This window comes from Tiliqua scincoides, chromosome 4 (assembly GCF_035046505.1).
Source record: "Tiliqua scincoides isolate rTilSci1 chromosome 4, rTilSci1.hap2, whole genome shotgun sequence".
NCBI classification, from domain to species: Eukaryota; Metazoa; Chordata; class Lepidosauria; order Squamata; family Scincidae; genus Tiliqua; species Tiliqua scincoides.
Window position 1 is genome coordinate 168,289,930 of NC_089824.1, and position 21,376 is coordinate 168,311,305.

The following is a 21,376-nucleotide window of genomic DNA, read 5'->3' on the forward strand; positions in this document are numbered from 1 at the left end:
ATACTGGAACTGACCCCACCCCCCACCTGCTTAACACTGTGGGTGGCAAACACAGTGGCAGCTACTAAAGTGCCAGGCTGACATTACACAGTTTAAGAGAATCACATCCTATTATGTTAAGACATTCAAAGAAAGGAGGCCACAAGAGGCTGGACGGCAATGGCCAAGGGTTTGAGAGGCAACGAAAGGAGAAGCCTCATTTTCAGAATCCCATCATTTGATAAGCCAGGCCCTGACAATGGTCAAGTCCCAATAACTCCTCATTGTGCAAACCTTGGCTAAGTCAGTAAAGCGCATCAGATTTACGCCCCAGTTAATGAGACTTGACGTAGCTATGAAGCTAAAGATGCAACCCAGAGGGCTTTTCATCTTTTCTTTTTTTTTAAATTAGAATATCCTTCAGCAGTGGTCAAATAAAAAATACATCAAAATAAACAGTGCCTTCACCCCTCCCCAAGTCGCCCCCCCTCTTCCCCCACGCCTTATCAGAAAAATCTCTTTCTCAGGAACATTATAAAAAAAGTACTTTTCAAAAGGACCCAGCATGAAAATTCCCCATTATGAGCAGGCATCAGGCTTGGCTGAGTGTAGAAAAATGAAGGCTTCTGAGGCAGAAAGGCAGCGCCCTGTTGGCATGGCAGCCAGGCGCTATTGGGAGACATCAAGGCAGCCTCCCTGCTCCGGCCCAGTAGCACGTGGACCAAGTGCTGACCGGCTGAGCGGAGTGGGAGATGGGACTTTTTTCATTTTGTCGTTTTCTACGAAAATAATTGCAGCATGGACAGATGGCTCAGCAGGCCACTCCCACGGTGCTCAGCACCTTGTGGGCTGCCTCTCGGAGCACCCCCGGATGGGGCCAAGTCACTGGATTGGCAGGCTGAGCTTGGAGAAGTGGCTGTCGCAATCAAGCAGATAAGTCATTGCTGTGGTCCAAAAGGGAGTGTGTTTCCGTGGATGCCGAAAAGTGGCCTACAAGCAGGTCCTCACCTTATAGAGGATGTTACTCCCGCAGGGTCCTTTGTTCTTCTGTGCAATCTGGAGCAATGAGGCTGGAGCAAGCAGCTTGCCAGGGAAGGGATGAGATCCACAGTGGACACAAATGTGTAGTTCATGGATGTAGGTAGCATAATGGTGATTAGCATCCTGGGAAACTGGCTCTGGGTTTCTGTTAACAATCCTACCAATTCATGGAACAACATGAAGAAAAATGCTGTTTTCCTGGTACCAGCACAGTGCACGTGATGCTGGCAGGGGCTGCTCTGTGAGGAGTAGTTAAGTACTTACAGAGTCCAGGAAAAACTGAGCTTGATAAGAACATTTCTTTCCAATTCTGTGGTTACTTGGCATGGCAAAGCCAACAATTCAGACTCCCTTCTCTTTTGTGTGCCAAACAGTCAGAGACTGAATGACCCACACATCATGTTAACATGGTGCAGTTATACCTCAGGAGGTGTGTTTAAAGCCATGCTGCAGGATTGTAGCTAAGCATGGTTATAAAACCCACAAGATTTTTTTTTGGGGGGGGGGGGGAAGCAAGGTCTTTGGGCCAGTGGGGGGTGGGTCAGCTTCAATGCAAAGTTGGCCTGCAGCCCCTAAGCAAGTCTCATGCAGATCCCCTACGTATTTGTCTGTTGCACCCCCTTCAGTCTTAGTCCAAAGATGAAGTTTGCCAATTCTAGAAGGAGGCCAGAGAAATATCTCCCATAAACTGCAACCCATGCCCACTTTGCCTCCTTGGGCGAAATCTCACAGGTCTCTGTGCCCCCTAGCAGCAGCCATCTTCAAGCACACAGACTCCTGCCTCAGCCCCCTTGTCAAATATGCAAACATCACCCCAGTAATGTGTTTCCAGAAGCCCGGGCTCGTGACTGCTGCTGAGGTTCCTCCAATCCAATTTTAACAGATAAGAAAAATATTCCAGACACGCAGCAGTTCCAGACTGGGCAACAAAGCATGAAAATCCCTGAAGACTTGGAGGCGGTCAAGTTTGTGTTTCTGTTTCTGTCCTTTTCACAATGGTCCAAAGTGCTTCTGTTCAAGTAGGTCCGTCTCCTGGGACCTGCCGCTCTCCTGGTGCCAGGGGGGGCAGGTCAGTTTTCATTTGGCACTACATACAGTGGATCCAGCTACTTGGGCTGGACTGGGTGGAAGGAGACAACATTCCTCGCTGCGGTTTGAGAGCAATCCTGGCTCCCGGACTGGCCAAAGCACAAGAGAAAGAGTCTGGTGCATGCGGCGTCAGATTGAGGTTTCATCACTCCTGCTCAGTGATCAAACACAAAGCGAGACAGGAAAGGGGGAAACAAACACATGAGCATGGTCATGAGCAGGTTTGGGCAAAGCACCCCCCTGGGGCTCACGTGTTAATGGAGGAAATTAAAAAACAGAAATCTGGGCGATTGGTGAGAGAACGAGAGACAGAGAAGGGAGGAGAGGAGAGGGTGGGTTAGTGCCAGAGAGCTGAGGAAGAAGTTAGAATAGGACAGCATCACCCTCATTCCCACCCATCCAACACAGTTCCTTGTCCCACTCCCTTAGCATCTAACAAGAAGATAGGAAAAGGCCTGGCTTGTGTACAAAAGCACACCCCCTCATCCAGAGGAAGGAAACCTCTTCCAAGCTACAATGCTATTCTAGCCTCTGATTTCAGCCCTGATATGTGTACTCCCCTCAAAATCCTATTGTAGGCCAGCCCCAGTGCCCACAGGCCAGGTGTCTCATTTGGCGACTCAGTATTAACAAAGGGGCAGCAGGCACAGCCTGGGTTGAAAAGCTGCCACAATGCCTTTTACAGCGCAATCCAATCCTGCACTGGAACAGGCAGGCCAGGAGGCCTGCACTGTATCCAGCGAAAGATTGGGGCCTGAAGTGGCTCAGTCAGAGGCAAGGGGAAACTCTGCCCCTTATCCCTGGGTAAGCCACCACAGCCCCAATGGGTCTCCTCGAATTGGTGCCACCTCTGGAGGTGTCATATGTCCAAGGAGAGCAGAGCGGTTTGCAGCCGCTCCACACTGTTAGGGTTGGTATCCAACATAGTAGCCGGGTCCCGGGTGGCTCCTGCTCACTGCCCGCCCCTGGAACTGCCCTCCCCCTGCCCTGGAATGCCTCCTGCCTGCCTCCTCCCCACTCTCCCCAGACCCTTGCATCAGCCAACTTCGGCCAATGCAAACCTCCCTTCCCAAGTCGGCGTGGAGGCTGGACTCAGCCTCTGTGGGCTGGAACGCGTCCCTGCACTGGCCCAGCTGACTCTTGAGGAGGCGCAAATGTGTTTTACAGCACGTTTGTGACCCTCCTGGGCTGGCGCAAGGAACTTGCACCGGCCCAAGGCACAGTCAGGATTGCGCCTTTAGAATCTCAGCCAAATCAGGTTTGAAGAAAGTGTTACTCTCAGAAGCCAATTTAAGGGGGTAGTCTAACCATGTAAGAAAGTGAATATTCTAGCAAGCCTCTGTGAAAAGAAGGCCTTTCAACAGCCAGTGGAACTGCAGGGGCTAAACACAAGCAGGAAAGTCTGTAAGGAACTGTAAGTAGTGGTGGAGAGAGAAGCAGTTTTTGAGACACACAGCTGAGAGGGTGGGGTGGGACAGAATGTAAAGTCTAGTGAAGTTCTAGCCCAGAAGGATTTGAGGCGCCAGGCCTGGTTTGCATGAGGGGGCTCCCCAGAGTCTCACATGTGTGGGGGGGCTGTTGAGTACAGCCCACTAAGCAGGAGACTCAGCCATACTCACTCAGAGCCCGAAGAGTCCTCATCCACTGTGCCAGTCTTTATGCTCATGGCAATGGGTGCGAGGCCATTGAGCTGCTCTTGTAGCGTCTGGCGGGGACGTGGTGCCCCTCCCCCTCGGCTGCCATCACTGCCTGAGGAGCCGTGTGATGATACCATCCCTGAGCGGCAGCTGGACAGCTTATTGTGGATGCGCTGGATGCTGTTCTTCTCACTGATGGGCGGCAAACACTTCTTCTTCAAGATGCCTGAGGGCAGAATATTTGGAATCAAGGGGAACATTCCCTGCAGGCACTAAACCAGAGTCCAAGCCAAAACATGATACTATACAGTGAGGAAGGAAAAGAGCCGGCCTGCATTGAGCCAGTCTTGGCCCCACCTGAGCCTTTTGGAGGTGACCAGAGCTGTGTTCCGGTCACCTCCAGAGGGCTTTCTGAAGCCCACAGAGGCAGCACGCTTCAGAATGGCTATTTCGGCTGAAAAAAATGCTACTTTTGGTATCCCTTGGGAAACAGGAAGTGATGTTTTTATGCCATATAAGGTATTCTGAGGACCAGGGAAGCAAGGGCCTCCCTGGACCTCAGAATGCCTTATATGGCATTTTAAAAATCACTTCCAATTTCCCTCAGGAAACGGGATAAATTTGCCCATAAAGGCCATTCTGAAGCCAGCAGAGGCAGTAGGCGGACATGTGCTGCCTCTGTGGGCTTCAGAAAACCCTCTGGAGAGGCTTCAGGGGGCTTATGGAGCCAAAGAATCAGAGATTTAATAATCTGTGATTTTTGGTATCTGTGGGGGGGTCCAAGAACAGATCCCCTGTGGATACCAAAGCCCACCTGTAATGCAAATTAAGTAAATTGACATATACTGCACTGGTTTATTCTGCATAATTTTTTGCTGCTCTCAGTTATTCACAAGGGCCAAGGAGCAATGTAGTGCATAGTAGTCCTTTCCACTGGAAATCCTTTCAGTCCCCTGAGATTCCACCAGGTGCTCAAGACATCCTTTCAAATTCCCAGCTCCACAGTGGTAAAGGTTAAAAACAGGTTGTTAAGAAACCAGAGGCTTTCAGGATGCTGACTCCCTTCAGGATTATTTGCATTTCCATGGAATTGCAGGACCCAAGTCATTATTCTACATAGGTCCCCTTTCCCTTTTAGGTATTGAGGTGTTCCAGAGTCAAAGCTCCTTACCTTTCTGGGGCTGGGCAGTTGGGTGAGGCAGTGAACCCAAGATGAACTCCCTGGTCTGTGTGTCCCCATTCTCTCTGGGCATCTCCTCGGTTGGCCCCAGCCAATCACTCTTGCCAACTGGCTCCACACGCAGCTTCTCTGACCCAGCATGCCCGTCGCTTTCACTAGCAGTGGTCACAAAATCCCCTGGCCAGTAAGGTTTGCCTGGGCCAGAAAGGTTGTCAACTGGGGAGAAGGGAGAAAAACAGCATGGCTTTGAACAAGAGACACTATGGGCCCAATCCTATCCAACTTTTCAGCACCGATGCAACTGCAGGGCAGCCCCAAGGTAAGGTAACAAATGTTCCCATACCTTGAGGAGGCCTCTGTGACTGCCTGCCCACCACAGGATGCAACACACATCGCATTGGCATAGCTGCACAGACCCTGAAAATTGGATAGGATTGGGCCCTATGTCTGCTCTGCTCTCCCTCGTTTCGTGGATATATGAAGGAGCTCAGCCAATTTACACCAAGGGGAACAAACTGAGACCAAAATGCATGAGAAGAGAATTCAGGTGCAGAGAAAACTGCACTATGGATAGATGGAAGGATGGAGTGTGGAAAAGTTTTGCCTTGACTCCATAGTTCTAGAACCCCCAGGAAATTGTGATACAGAGTGCTGGTGTTGTAAAGTGTCCAAATCAGTAAGGACTCCTCTACAGGGGCAAATGGTGCTTGCTCCCTCCAAGAAAAAAAAAAAGCAAAAAATGCATTTAAATACTTAGATCAATTAGATTTCTGTGTGACCTAGGCTAAGTCACTGACTAATTTTGGAAGCCACTTCCAGAAGCAAACTGGAAATGGCTTCTGAAAACTGGAACTGGTTTCTGGAGGTTTCTGTGGGCCATTCTTAAGCCTGAGGAGGCTGACAGAGTGGGTCTGCAGCCCGGTACGACCTTGAGGATCCCTCCAGAGGCTCCTGGTAAGTTGTCCAGGTCTCAGAAAGGCTCTTATTTGAAGCCATTTAGGAGCAAGGGCAGTGGCACAACCTGCAACCCACCATCTGTGGGCTCACCAGTGGGTCACAACTCATAGTTTGGAAAACTCCCGGATGAATGAGTTCACTGGGCCGTACCACTGCCATTTGTATACAGGGTTCAAAAGTTGGTCAAGTGGGTATGGTCTCTCAACCAGTGAGCAACCTGGCCAACTTCCGAGGCTACCCTTGAAAGCAGAGACTACAAACAGCAACATGAATGCTAAGGTAAAGGACACTGTAACATTCAGTATTCACAGGATGATCTTCTCAAACAAGATAAGATACCATAAGATACATGCAGAAAGGGAACTGGTTATCTAAGGTAACTTTTCTATGGATGTCAGCAAGATTCTAAATTCTTGTCAGTTCTAGACATGGTGTTTTTACCTATGGGAAAAGTCAGAGGGAAATCATTTCTACAGTAACATTTCAAAATACAGATTGTACTCATAGTCATGAATCATCCCATGAGGACCGAATGTTATATTTGTTATATATGTTAAATATTATATTTATTTATGTGTGTATATGTATATACTCTGGTCATATATATATATATATATATATATATATATATATATATATATATATATATATATATATATATATAAGCACTCTGGTCATGTTTGTGTGTGTGTGTAATATTTATAAATATGTATAAATATATTTATATGTAATATAAATATAAATATATAAACACACACACATATGTATGTATGGCCATATATATATCCAACATGCCAATAATTAGGGGATTCAGACTTTTGGGGTACTGCCATGTACCTAGAATTACCTTTTGGAGTGCTATGTGCTGGCAGTTTCTCATTGTTAGGGCACAGCAAGTTCTCCCAACAGGGCTCCCTAGAAAATTCTTCATCCTCTTCACTGTCTGAAGAGTGAGTGGAAGCATAAGAACCACTCTGGTCATCTTCCAGGGAAAGGTCACTGTCCGAATCAGTGTCGCGCTCTGTGGTCAGAGGAGAAGGAGAGATGCAGGCTTTTAATAGAACCAGGTTTGATGGGAAAATCAGTCCAAGGATCATCTCCAAGAATTCATTCTTCCTCCAAACTGCACCCCCCCATACATGCACAGGTCTCAAGCTGTTAAGAATACAAGGTACATGACTATCTAATGTACATATAGATGCAGCAAATTTCTCCTGTGTTGGCATCACAGAACAGCAACACATTCTAGGAAAGATCCAATTATTTCTCTCTCTCTCCTCTGCCCCCAAGTACAGGACCCAGGGAGAGAAAGTCTGCCACAGCAGTCTGTGCTCACAGAATCCCAAGTCATCTCTGACACCAAATGTTACATTGGTACATACATGGCAGAAAAAGCAAGGCAAGGGAAGTGGCAAGTCCAAGGAATGCAATAAATAAGGCAGTGAAGGCTTCACACTACTCGATTTTAATCTAAGGCCTGTAACAGTCCTGTTGGGTGATGCTGAGCCACATAAAACAAATCAGATGATTTGGATACATAATGAAACAGCTCAGTTGCGTATTTACTTCTTCAGGGGCTCAACTGTAACCACTTTCATGTCCTGTGACACAATGAAAGCCTCTTTCTGGTAATGCTGCAAGTGTGAGTTGAGCTCCAATTTTGGTGCATGATGTTAGGGATCACATAACTGCTTCAGCAGGTACCAACCTTAGCGCAGATCCTAACACTCCTAATATGCACTACGCCAGTTTGGTTGTGTAAATTGGCACATGGATACATCTTTATTCCGTTGGTGTTGGTCAGCCCAATCCTAAAGTTCCTTTGTGTTGGCACTGGGCTCCCTGTGCCAGCTCTGAGCATCGCAAACATGCTGTAAGGCACATTGTGCTTACTTGGGAGCTGGCAGTGCTAGCACAAAGACATGTCCTGGCCTTCCGGTGCCATATCCAGCAGCTGCTAACATAGGTAAATTCATGCTGGGCAGCATGGGGGGGTGGGGGGGTGGTTCGGAGACAGGGAGTGGTGTTTTGAGGCATGGAGAGGGCAGAATGGGGAAGGATTGGGCCGAGGAGGGGGACAGGATTGGCAGAGCAGGACTCTGTTGTATCTAAACCTACCTCCCAGCTAGGCTGGTGTTACATGGGGCTTCTCAGAAGCCCCATAGAGGCAGCTGGGGCTTTACAGGGTAAGATAAATATATCCCCTTACCCCAAGATGACTTCCAGTTGCCTCCTAACCAACACTGGATACACTGCAAGCCCTGTGGCCTGGCTATATTGGTGCAGATTAGGTTAGGACTTTACTTAGCTATGTATGCATACAGGGGCCATGAGGCACTGACCATTTTAACTTGCCTTTGTCCTTCCTGGGCAAGCAGTTCAGCACTTTCCCTTCTTCATAGCTAACAAATAATTTTAGGAACCTAGTACAAGCATCTGCCACTAAAGTTTCTACTTCTGAATGGGCTGTGATTGGAGGAAGGAATAGTATCTTCTTCACCTGAAATGAACACTGGTGTCCAGAAACAAACAAGGTTTTCTAGTTAAAGATGAGCACTTCAGGAGAGGACAAGAGCCAAAACAAAGGGCACTTGACTATATGGAAGTGGAAATTAATATCTTAAGTGTTGTTAAAATAGCAATGCAAGCCCCAACCAACATATGACGCTGCCTTGTAGAGAGAAAGACCATTTATCCATCTAGATCAGTGTTTCTCAGACTATGAGTTGGGACCCACTAGGTGGGCCATGAGCCAATTTCAGGTGGGTCCCCATTCATTTCAATATTTTTTAAAAAATATATTAGACTTGATGCCCCCATGGTATGTGACTGCATTTGGGGAAATGTTACAGACCTGTACTTTTAACAAGCTACTATGTATATTCTTTTAACAATGATAGTAAATGAGACTTACTCCTGGGTAAGTGTGGATAGGATTGCAGCCTAGGATTGCTCAAAATTTTCTGCTTGATGATGTCACTTCCAGTCATGACATCACTTCTGGTGGGTCCTGACAGATTCTCATTCTAAAAAGTGGGTCCTGCTGCTAAATGTGTGAGAACCACTGATCTAGCTCAAGGCTGCTTGAACCTCGGCCTGGGGGTTGGATCCAGGGTTCGGACAGATCCATCTGCCCAGTGAGTGGATTGTTTCATTCTGTCTCAGCGAGACTACCCCGCTGGGTAGATCTGGGTACCAGGACACTTTGAACAGTCGCATCTGCTCAGACATCCTGTTGCGCAGCCTTCTGGGATGCCGAGCAACAGATGCGACTGCCTAGAGCGTCCCAGTGTGCAGATCTACCCAGCAGAGGAGCTGTGCAGAGGCGGAACAAAAAAACTGGTCTGAACAGGGACCGCGTTTTCGTCGGACAGCAGTCCTGACTTTGGGCACCACTGATGTAGATCAATACTCTTCATTGGCAGGGACTGCTCCAGGAGTGGTCCCTCCCAGCACAACCTGGAGGGATTGATCACTGGACCTTTAGTATGCAAAGTGTGTGCGGTTCCCACTGAGCTACAGTCCCTCCTGCAGAAACACATCTTCCTGCAGATACATGCAAAGCTGCAACTGTGTCAAGAACACGTCCCTCCTCACCATTGTTCTGATCCTTGGCTTCCAAGAAGAGTGAGCTGGGATCCGTTGGTCCAATATGCACCTGGCTGTTGTTCAAGCCGGATTCCTCCCTGTAAGGTGAAAGCAGAAACATTGAGAGCAGCCCCCTGGCCAGAGTTCTCCCCACACAAATGGGAAGAGATAGGGTTATACAGTCTCTGCATGAAATGTTGCTCTCAGTTTTGGTCATATTCCCTACAGGAGGAAAAAAAAAACACTTCGTACCCCTTGAATGTACCCAGATACCCGTTTTCAGACTATGCAACCTGGAAGTTGAACACTAAATAGAAACAATGGACAACCAATCCCAAGACTCAGTGTGGACTTTCTGCAATAATTGTTAACAAATTGCATGAAAACTGTGAATGTGACTTTAGACACTCAGAAAGGAAACCTCAAGCCCAAGCATAACTTTATTTCTGATTCTGTGGGTCAACCTGGAACTCTCATTGCATCATTTCACATATAGTGTGACAGTCTATACAAACACTCCTTGACGCTGGCACTAGAATTACCTGAGCACAAAGGGGATGTAGCTGTGCTGACTCTTGACTGAGCGGACTGTGCTGTGCAAGGAACCTGTGGAGTCTCCAAAGGGCGTGTGGTACAATTGACCATCCACATATGTGTTGTTGCAGTTGTACGCCTGGTGAGATCATTGTGGTTAGAAAGGAAGGAAGGAACAGCAGAAAGGTAGGAATATTTCCCCTCATTTATCTCAGCAACTGAATTCCAGAATCTTTCCCCTTCACAACTCTGTAAGTGCCCTCTCAGTCCTGGCTCACAGATCTTCCACTTTTCCCAGTCCTTGGCTCAGCCAATACCCATGCTTTTGAATTTTAAGGTCTCTTTTGAGAGTTCCTTCCTTATGTGTCAACCCAAACCCCTCAGTTCCAAAAGCTTTGACAAGTTTCCACCATGTCCTCCATACCACAGGTCCTCGGTCCCAGATACAGATGGTGGCCATCTGAAGACCCTCCTGAAGACACTGCCATTTTGCCAAAGCTTCTCTGTGCCAAGAGACCATGAATGCATCTGTTCTCTGATATTCTCTGGGCTGAAAATGCTTTGCATCAGTCTGGAGGTAGTCTGGAGGCAGGATTGTGCTTATTCTGTACAAGCATCTAATTTGGTTGTTGGATACAGTCCATAAACGTCAGCTTTCACTTTACAGAAAGTCTAAATTCTAGCCTTAAGACCTTTAAGATGGGGGAAGGGGTGTGGGTAATCCTGGTGAATCTCAAAGTGGATGGGGTGGAGGTTGAATAAAATTCCCAACGGTGGGTTGGGCTTCATTGTCACACAAGATTCCTTGCCCTTTCAATGATTAGAGGCAGAATTAATTATGCAAACATATTCAAATTTGTTCCATTTTAATAACAACCATTACTAACAATCATTTTCATAGCAACCATTTGCACTGGTTGCTAAACTCAGTTTTTCTTCTCACTAAATTGGGTTGCACCTTGTGCTAGAATTTCCATTATTTGGGACTGTATTTTGTTGGTTTTGATTTTATGAACTGAGTATACAAAATATACCAGACGCATTGGCCCTCCCAGTCCCTTTCCTGTCAGGCAGATATTTTCTCAAAAACTCACTGCTGTCAAGGTAGATTTTGTGGTCAGTGTGGGGTCTGTGCCATGTTTTCTGCCACAAGCGGACTTGAGAGCCTTCCTCACTTCTTTGCATAAGATGACACAAAAGAGGAAGATCAAGGGTCCCTATGGGGGGAAAAAACCAGGGGATCATAAGCCTCAAATAGTGATTGCAGTGTTCCCACACTGCGCCCAGGATGTCCACCAGCCCATTCCCCATGATCAGCATCTCTCTCACGCCCGTCATACCTGGAGGCAGTTGAATCCAGCAAAGAGGTAGTGGAAGAGGATCGCATCACTGTTGACAGACAGTAAGGCCAGTAACCAGGTGACACTGATCAGCAGCAGGGAGACAAAGCCTGAGCGCAGGCCAGAGCTATGATGGGGAAGAAGAACAGTCAGCACAGTCTCCCACACAGCATGTGTGTGTCTGCACCATTCCCCAGCTCACCCCCTTTTCCTGTTCTGACTCAGCCCCTGTTCTGACACGTCAGTCCTTCACCACTTAGCAGGCAGATGGACTTGGTGTTAGGCAGTGGCAGAGCCGTCGCTGGAGGCAATGGCACTCAGGGCAGTGACACTGCAATATCATGATGTCACTTCTGGGTTCCACTTCCTAGGAGGCGGTGCTGGCAGGGGTGACCCCTCAATGCAGCAGCAACATTCAGAAAGATGGCACAACATTCAGAGGGACAAGACTTGACGACGAGGAGAGCGCAGTGATGACAACAGCAATGGCAAATCAGTGTAAAAGTAAAATCAGGGGAACAAGAGCACTGGGAGATGACCAGGCTGTGGAAACAAGTTTCAGGGCAGTGTAGGAGACAGCATGAGACACTGAGTGCTAATAGTCTGTGCAGTAATAGCAATAATCAATTTGAGACTCACACAGTCCCCTTCTTCTCGAAACCCTGTTGCTGAGCAGCGCAAGTGGCCTTGGTGGCCAAGACATAGAGGAAAACGCTCATCTGTGAGAGGAGAGAGGAGAAAGGTTAGCACTAGCCCTCCTTCCAGGCAATCCAACACCTCCCCAAACTTGGAATTTTTCTATAATATGAAAACCAAAACCAGCCCTATTCCTTTGGAATGCTATTTCCTTCCTGGCCTCTAAATGCAGCTCTCTCCCTTGTTTGACGATGATGCAGAGAAAGACTTTTTCTGTAATACTGGAGGCTTTTTCTGTAATTCAAGGAGGTACTTTCCACCTACGTGCACAGTCATGATCAGAAGTTTACATGATCCTTTTCTTCTTCATGAATCTCCAAGAGATCTCAGATGGGGAAAGTTCAGAGTTGGACATCCTTTCCACCCATGGCTGAAGGGGCTACAATGCCCACCTGATTGAGTCATTGCTCTTAGAACCAGGGAATCTTCTCTTGCTTTATTAACAGCTTTTACCAGAGATGAGCCAGAGAATCAATGCAGTTCTATGCTTGTTCCCATGAGGTCAGGTTCCTTCTGCACCTTGATGCCTCTACCTACCTAGACCAGATAAAACGAGGACTCCCATAGTGCCTTCTTTTTCTACTCACTGCAACTGCAAAAGCAATAGGTCCAGCGAAGCTCCAAATCAGTGTATCATATATTGAGAGCCAACAGAAATCTGGATTGCCATAGCCTTCAGGGTCCAGACCCACAGCAAGTCCTATGGAAGGATGTCAACAAAGAACCAACAGTCAGGAGAAGGATGTCTCCTTGATAAATCCATCTAGAGACTCAGGGGACAATTATTCAGACAGAAAGTTGAATAACGGAGTGGATGCTCACTCATTCCAGCCCTAACACAGTTTTAGCGTGGGCTTTTTTGGCCTATCTCAGATGCTCACTATAAAGCAAGCTCTACCAATTGCAGAACAGAGCACAGGATCACTCACTACCATCTTCTGATTATCAAACTAAGGTTTCACAAACAACTGTCAAGGCAGAGTGGTCTGACTGGTTGTGTGCTGCAATATACAGTGTTTAGTGTGGGCCCCACCTGTGATGAAGGCTGGCACGCCCCAGCCAACCATGTAGTAGAAGCGCATAGGGCCATAGTTGATGTCACGTACTTCACTCAGCATGCGGTAGATGTGTAGAGCTTCCAGTAGTGCCCAGGCAAAGGTGCACATGTACAGAAAATGTAGCAAGATGGCAATGACTGTGCAGGCAAACTGACATGGGAAGAAAAGAAGGAGAGGAGTTAGGACTTCTGGCTGGAGCAAATTCTGAGGAAGAAGCCTCGATGTGCACACATAGCAGAGTGAAAAATAGCATTATTGCATCTATACAGATGGGTGAATGTGCACTTGCTCTAAACCTCCATCTTTGTCCTGAAGTTCCAGAAACTTCTGCAGGTAAGTCAAGACAGTTCTGCTGACTCCCTGGATGGTTTCAAAGGCACCCAAGCAGATCAAGAAACACAGTTGTCCAACAGTATTGGCCAACTGTTTTCATTCCCCGCAGTCATATATAGGGCAGAGATCATGCCGGCACTGCCAGGTACAGAAGTGCTCAGTACAATGGCCACGATCCATTTAGTTGAGTGCCCTTTCTCTCACAGTTTCCCAACCCACCCATACCCACGCCCCTGCCCCTGGAGCTCACTGGCAGGTCAGCCTGATTGATGCCCAGCAGGAAGATCAGCTCGGAGAGAAACAGTGCTGCCACCAGATTCTTGCGGATGCTGTGCTGGTTCGATCGCAGGGCCCGCAGGCCGGCCAGGAAGAGGAAAGTGAGCAGGAGGCTGCCCAGGGTCACAGCAATGGAGGCATACGTGATGGTCTTCAGAGGCAGGATCTCTCCATTCTGATAGGAAGAGGGAGTTTAGTCATAGTCACTTCAGAGAGATGTGGATGTAGCTATAAGGCTGCTACACTCTTCTGCATGAGGGGCAGTAGAATAACCCCTTCCACAATTCCAGGCTTCCCTACAGCACTCGCACCTTGCTTTTCACCCACTTCCCAGAAACAGGTCCCCGCTTGTCTCACCTCTCTGCGAGAAATGTCCATCAGCACGGCAAAGCTGGTCATATGATTACACTGGCAGCTGACGTGGGTCTCATTCCTGAAGACAACCTCACAGCCCTTGGCTGACCAGCCTCCAGTCCCGCTGATGCTGGAAAAACAGCAGTGTCAGCACAGCAGTTCTGCCATACTTAGGAGGTGATGGATTGCCTTCCCCCTCTCATGTCACCAGGGGGAGATGCTTTCACATCAGGTTTTTTGACTGGGAAGAAGGACTCACAGGATGGAATGGTTCCAGAAGACACAGATGGGCTTAGTGCGCTCCTCAGTCTCCAGCAGCCGGAACTGAACAGTGATGGGCTTCTCAAGGGCCCGCTGCATCAGTGCATCATTGTCATGGATGCTGATGCTCACCACTGGGGTGTTGATGATGGGGCGCTTGGGGACCCTATGTGGAGACATGGCACATGTTACCACATATTCTGTCACACTCTGTGTTACATTCCAGATCGGCATCCCATTGCTTCTAGTGGAGATGCACATATCTGCTAGCATAATGGACCATGACAAAATAATAAGAGGTAGGACAATGAAGTTCTGCTCCCCCAGTAGATTCTGGACACTGAAGATCATCTGTTAGAGGGGCAAAAGATCATGAAGAAGTGAAGCAGCCCATGGAGCTCCAATGACAGGAAATGGGGTCCAATTTCTTCAAAGGGCGCATGATGTGGAAAGACTGGATGACATAGAAAGACTGAAGAATTTGAGACCAATTGCAGGCACTCTATAGCTACTCCTTGGAGGAGCCTCTACAGCCTCTGCTGGTGAGTGTGCATGTACATTTTGGGCAGCTAGTATTACCTCAAGCTCCGCTTGTCTGTGTCATACTGCTCTGGAAGCAGACTTGCCAGTGTGCGGTAGATGATCACACTGGCGATGGCCTGGCCCTCACTCAGATCTGGGTGCCTCTTCTGTCTTGTCATCAAGGCAGGTTCTTCTTCCTCACCAGTGCCAGGGAGATGCCTGGCATTGGCCAGGGAAGATTCTGTAAAATGAGCACAAAACATATAAAGTAACTGTATTTTATTTCATTTAAGGAGTAGCTAGAAACAAGTCAAAGAAAACAATAAATTCCCCCCAGACCATACTCCTATTTTCCACCACACTGAATAGGTGTTAACCTAGTGCTAACTTTCTGAAAGGCTCTGCTAGACTACATCTGACAAGCACAAGATGCTAAATTCTGAAATAAATATTTTTAGATCATTTTTCGGCAAAGGAGTAGCATTGCCTGAGCTCTGATTACTTCATATTAAGAGGAATTTTCATGGCTTCCAGCAGACACCTGTGCTAACTACTGTCTCTGTGTCATGTCCATCACTTCCAATCAAAAACCATTTTCTCTCCCAAATGGATGTTATGGGGCTATGGGAGACAAAGGTAATTACATTAAGGTTGCACCACAAAGCCTTAAAGGGAAAATAGAGAAGTTGTTGGAAAAAGTGTTAATAGTTCTGCACACCAAGTTCTGAAGACCAGCCAGGGAACTATAAATTATAAGTCTATCTGGTCGTGTTTCAAGGTCGAAGATGTGGCCTAATCCAAGAAGGATGTTCTGTCTGAGAAGGCCTGCATCACTTGCCCATTCTTCCCAACCACTGTCTTCTAGAATGTGAGAATATTTTCACTCACAAGCCCCAAACTCACGTTTGCCTTCAGGAGCTTTGAAGACACTTTCAGGCAGAATGACGGTAGTTTCCAGATCTGCAGGTTTTTCACCCCGGAGTGCCTCATAGTGAGGCAACTTTGCCCCAGCAAAGTTCACCTTCTCTAATCTCACCACAGAAATAACTGCAAGAAAAAACATCTCCATTGTTAGACATCATATTGGTTGAATCCTCACTTGCAATCACATAGTCTCACTCATACCTTCTTACATATGCAGAGGACATGATTATGCACAGAACTAAAGGCCTCTACTATGAGACTTGAGTGGGTGCCAGTGTTCCTGTCCAGCCCAAGCCTGTAACTACAAATCTATTTGTTTCAACGTTTTCCTTTGAGACTAAGGCCGCAATCCTAACCAATTTTCCAGCATTGACATAAGGGCAATGCAACTCCAAGGTAAGGGAACAAACATTGCCTTACCTTGAGGAGGCCTCCATGACTGCCTCCCAACAGAAAGTTGCAACACATGCCCCATTGGCACAGCTATGCCAGTGCTGGAAAGTTGGTTAGGATTGTGCCCTCAACTCTCCAATTCCAAACTCTGAAGTTCAACCATAAAGCTGGTGTAGCAGAGATGTTAAAAATATGATCTGTGAAGTCTGTAGTGCCTTAGGCATAGTCCTGGCATTCCTGGAGGGGGCCAAACACTAAAGGCATAATCCTGGGTCACCCTTGGGCTGGCACAAATCCCTTGCACTGGCCTGGGAGTGTCGCAAATGTGCCATAAGGCATGTTTGCACCTCCTTTAGAGTCGGGGAGGCTGGTGCAAGGACACATTCCAGCCTTCCCACACTGCTTCCAGAGTGTTAAGTTGTGCCAGCCAAGGGTGGCCAGCATGGGGGACTGAGTGGGGGGGGGGGGGAAGGTGGAATGAAGGCATTCTGGGACAGGAGGAAGGCAAGTGGCAGGTGGGCTGGTGAGAGGACCGGGTCTGGGAGGCAGGCGGAACCAGGATCCGGCACTTAGACCAGATGCTAACTGTCCTCCTGGGCAGCCCAACCTTACACCGGCTGCTCAAATCTGCATCACCTCTTTACACCTCTGCTCAAATCTGCATCACCCATAGGAAGACATGCAGGGCAAACAGGACAGCAAAAAGGCCAACCAGAAGCAAGGGGAGAAGTAGACAAGGAAAGAGGAGACAGGCAGGCGGAGAAGGTCAGAGAGGAGTTAGGAGGGTAGATGAATAAGTGACAGCCACTAGAAAGCAGGTGGGAGCTCTAGGAGATGGTCCTGCCTATTCATGGCCTAAAGCTCAAGGGGTCAGGAGAAAGCACCAGTCAGCAATTCTGACTGGCAGGGGACGTGCTTGCAGATGTCCCTGAAGAGAGGTTCAAACAAAATGAGGGACCCCAATCAGACATACAAGCGGCAAGTAGTTTGAGTGCTTTGATACACTTGGAGATCCTACCCTGTGTCAAATCTCATGGTCAAAAGGCTTCTGCTTAGCTATACAAGGCTGATGCCTAAGGCTGGGGAAGAATGGCTGCAGGGCAAGTAGGGTAAAGTAACCCACTAGGAGGGTGATGGTGGGAGATAGCGCCCCCACATAATTTTGTGGCTTTAAAGGCAATAAGACCCAGACTGCCACTCCCCTAGATCCATGGCCTTCCAGAATAGACGTTGGGTGCCTCCCAGGAGAAGGACATGAGATGACATAGCATTCATCAGTTAAATCTGTGTGAGGCATGTAGGTCTAGCATTGTGACTGAAGACTGGTTTTCACATGAAGTATATGGGGTCACAGGAGGCACCACTTGTCTTTAGTCTCTCTCCAGTTTATGTAGATTTAACTGATTAATCAACTAATTAAAATTTCTTTATGTGAATGACAGTCCTAACATTTTATTACAATAACTATTAGCAGTGTTATCATCATCTTGTTCTCACCTATGTTGGGTGTGATGATGGTGAAGGGGGTCAGGTATGTCTTGCGCATGTTCTGTGCCAGGGTACTGGCATAATCCTCAAAGTGCCCGAGCAGCTGTGCAGTGCCACCCTCTGACTGCTGGATCAGTTCCCAGTGACGCTTGTTGCCAGTCTCTAGCAGGGCACTGCCCACCTTGAGCAAGTTCTACAAGACAGAATGAAGACGAGAGAGATGGGAGTGACCTCCATTGGCAGTTCTGACACACAATTTATTTGCTGGGCAGGGGTGGGGATAGTCTCTTGGATTTGTGATCAGTCTAAGCAGCTGTAAGTCTTCATGGAGGCAGTGTGTTCATTATTAGGGATATGCAGGTAGCAGGTTTGCCTGGGTGCTTCCTTAGTGGCACCTGAAAACCCAAAGGTACCAGACCAGCAACCTTTACCTGAAGAACTGGCTTGGCGCTCTCCACATATTCAGCTACATAGATTGCACTGTGTCCTGTCCTTACCAGCTGGGATCAGGTCAGATAAATAATCAATATAAGAGTGTTGGAAAAGGATCTGGCAGACCGAGGTTCAAATCCCCACCCAGTCACAAAGCTTGATGGATGACCCTGGACCAGCCTAAGCCACATCACAGAGTTGTTTGAGGATCAAAGGGGTAACCCAGGCACACCACACAGAACTGCTTGGAGGAAGGGAGGGGTATAAATGTCAATAGTCATATGTCCTCATCATGAGATCTGTCAGCCAAAGAGTGATGGGCCATAGCCAAGCAAACAAGTCTCTAAACTGAAATGATGAATCATATGCCTTCCAGAACAGACCTGCCCTTCCTCCAAACTAACCTGGATGTCTCTCTCTCCAGGAGCAGCACTAAACAGCCCTGTTCTCCTCAAGGGCAACAGCTTCTGTTATCACTTCTGTTGTGCATTTGATTTGGCTGCCCCTGTGTTACACAGAAGCAGACTAGCCAGGCACCAATATAGTGGGTTTGTGGCACATTCTGTGTCCCCATGCAGAACCTGCTTGACTCCCCCCTTCCTTGACCCCTCCAAATCTGTGTTCTCTGCTGTGGCCTTCACATTAACCTGGGTTTACCTCCGTGAAGTGCACATCCTGGGTAGCGGCCAAACCAAAGCCTTCTTGTGTACTTTCATGTTTCAGGAGCTGGGATGAAAGATGATACGCCACCTTGATGTCACTTCCAAAGAAGCTGGTTGTGTGCTGTGTAGCGTTGCGAAGCTGCAGGGCCACCCGCTGAGACTGCTCTGTGTCCAAGAGGGACTCATTCCGCAACAACCGCTCTGCCTACTCCGCAAGGAAGACAAAGACACTCAGCACCAGGTGCTTAAAACAAAACAGGGTGACTGACTAAATGTAGTTCTTGGAATCATTCTGTCTCAGCACTTATCAGTCAACGCAACCATAGTGGCTGATTGTTAGAGCTATGTAGGTGCCATACTACTTCAATCACAGTGTACAAGCACAGAATGTAATGCTTATTAGAATTCAGCATCCTGAAAAATACTAACTTCCAACTTTCTAGCCCTTAGAACTAAGAGGTAACTCTGGAAATGTGAGGATTATGCCTAGCAAAATCTGCAAAAATAGCAGGGATTGAGCAGGATTTGCAGCAGACAGGACATGGGTCATCAGTGCTCTGCAGAACTCCCAGCCCCTAGGTTAAAAGGACTGAAATAAAGTATGCAAAATAAGTAAAGATAAGAACCTTTTAAAATTTATATTTTATTTAAAAATTTCAATTATGCAAACTATGTATATCTGCATAGTTTATCTCAGCTGTAGACAGTTCTCAGAGTGGTGCTCTTCTTACATTTAGCAGGCGGAGAGCAACCATCCCTCTTCAGCCCAATATATAGCATCTTTTCTAGCAACTGTTTGCTAGTGTTCCTTCTCTATCTTTTAAGACTGTGAGCCCTGCGAGGACAGGGAACCATTTATTTGCTGTGTAAACTGTGTTGTGAACTTTTTATTGAAAAGCAGTACAGGTTGAGTATCCTTTATCTAAACTGCTTGGGACAGGAAGGTGCCTGGATTTTGGATTTGTCTGAATTTCAGAAAAATTGCATCAATATAATGAGAAATATTTCCTCTTGTTCTTTTCACTGTCACCCATATGGGTGTCTGCTGGCCTCTGACATTTTTCAGCAATGTCTAAACAGGTACACACCACAGAAAGTACAGCCTCTACCTGCACTGCATGTGGGAGTGAGCACAAGACCTTCTAGTCTTCACAGAAAAAAAATCTTGAGCAAAAACGTCTGGATTTTGGAATAGTCCAGATTTCGGATAAGGGATAATCTATCTGTACGTAAGTGTTCTTCATAAAGTCACAACACTCACCCACCAACAAAGAACAATTCTGTCACATTCTGGACACTTCATTCAATGAGTGGATGATGCCAATATGAAAGCGGTTTTTCTCCTGACAATGTCTGGAGACAGGATCGCACACATTCACTGAGAAGCAGCTACAAGACTTTCAACATCTGATCCCCTGTTTATAGCCATGGGACAAATGCAGAGATAAAGAAAGTGGAGTAGGAGGTCATGTGAATGCATTTCTGACTAAATGAGTTTGGAATACTATAGCCTAGCTATTGTTGATGCTGAGAACTTCTGTGAACGAATGTTACACGCACGCACATGCACACACCCCTTTGTTTTAGCTCTGAGCACAAGAAAGAATTGGAGAAGAGCACTTACAAAGCTCTTGAGACTAGCAAAAGTCAAGGAGGTGCAGTTGAAAAGGTTGGGTGCCAACCAGCCCTTGTGTTCATCACAGTGCCGTACAGCAGTCCCTAAAGAGCAGAAAGAGAGAAGGTTCACTTATAGGAAAGCAACTTCACTCAGCACCTGACAATATTTGCCACAATGCATTTGTTGCTGGCTCATGAGGAGACAGACTCAGACAGCCACACCGGGAATGCGAGAGTTCAGCATGTGGCTACCCAATGGCAAGAGGCCTCCAAGCATTCTCCAGGGAGCTGACAAGGTTCACACAGTGGAAGAGGAACCCAGTACAGCTTAAACCACTCCCCACAGAAACTCTGAAGCCACAGGCAGGAACAAGAAGACCCCAAGGAAACCAGTCCTCTGGGGAAAGAGGGTTTACGACAACTCCCCCATAGCATCCCAGCCACTCCTCAATGCACTGGGCTTAAGAAACAGAATGACACAGCTACCCCTCTGGAATCTGTCACCTCCAGTTGTGGTTGCAGACAATAGGCCAATCCTTCTTTTAAGCTAAGTATATGGTACACAAGGCACTCTTGTGTAGAAGTTCCACAGATCTCTTCAATGCCAAGAGAGTGCAGGGGAGTACGCAGTCCATTCAATGGCTAAGTGACAATCCAACTCACCGCCACTCCACATGCAATACAGCAACAGTCTCAAAAGTGTTTCATTACCAGCAGATCCCTTTGGGCATGATGCAGCAGCAGGTAGGCCAAAACGGGTACGGGGCCACCAAATATTAGCTTCAATAGCACGGGGGCAGCTATCATAATTCACTGCAAGGCAACAGATACACTTCATGAATAGCAGATATTATCTTTCTTAATGCAAACTCAGTGTGGCCCTCTCAAATAAGTATGCCTGAAATAGGCAGATGGGCCTTCGATCAGCTGCTATAGGCAAAAAGGAATCCTGGAACCATCTTGAAAACAACCCACTGCCAAGATTGGGGGGCACTGGAATAGAACATGACACTGT

The 21,376-nt window shown here is 47.3% G+C and overlaps 1 protein-coding gene across 1 annotated transcript in view; it reads right to left on the reverse strand.

Moving 5' to 3' along the window:
- Positions 1-480: 480 nt before the first annotated feature.
- The window catches only part of CELSR2 (cadherin EGF LAG seven-pass G-type receptor 2), a 107,115-nt gene continuing 86,219 nt past the window's right edge, over positions 481-21,376 (reverse strand). The window contains exons 16-35 of the mRNA XM_066623682.1: positions 21,073-21,174; positions 20,369-20,463; positions 18,740-18,949; positions 17,660-17,843; positions 15,749-15,892; positions 14,903-15,086; positions 14,322-14,489; positions 14,066-14,192; positions 13,683-13,883; positions 13,075-13,249; positions 12,629-12,741; positions 11,985-12,064; positions 11,346-11,472; positions 11,100-11,222; positions 10,014-10,144; positions 9,481-9,569; positions 6,731-6,904; positions 4,918-5,142; positions 3,729-3,972; positions 481-2,260 (exon numbers count right to left, since the gene is read on the reverse strand). Coding sequence (XP_066479779.1) covers positions 2,239-2,260; positions 3,729-3,972; positions 4,918-5,142; positions 6,731-6,904; positions 9,481-9,569; positions 10,014-10,144; positions 11,100-11,222; positions 11,346-11,472; positions 11,985-12,064; positions 12,629-12,741; positions 13,075-13,249; positions 13,683-13,883; positions 14,066-14,192; positions 14,322-14,489; positions 14,903-15,086; positions 15,749-15,892; positions 17,660-17,843; positions 18,740-18,949; positions 20,369-20,463; positions 21,073-21,174 — 2,918 coding nt within the window. The 3' untranslated portion in view covers positions 481-2,238. The remainder of the gene's footprint in view (positions 2,261-3,728; positions 3,973-4,917; positions 5,143-6,730; positions 6,905-9,480; positions 9,570-10,013; positions 10,145-11,099; positions 11,223-11,345; positions 11,473-11,984; positions 12,065-12,628; positions 12,742-13,074; positions 13,250-13,682; positions 13,884-14,065; positions 14,193-14,321; positions 14,490-14,902; positions 15,087-15,748; positions 15,893-17,659; positions 17,844-18,739; positions 18,950-20,368; positions 20,464-21,072; positions 21,175-21,376) is intronic.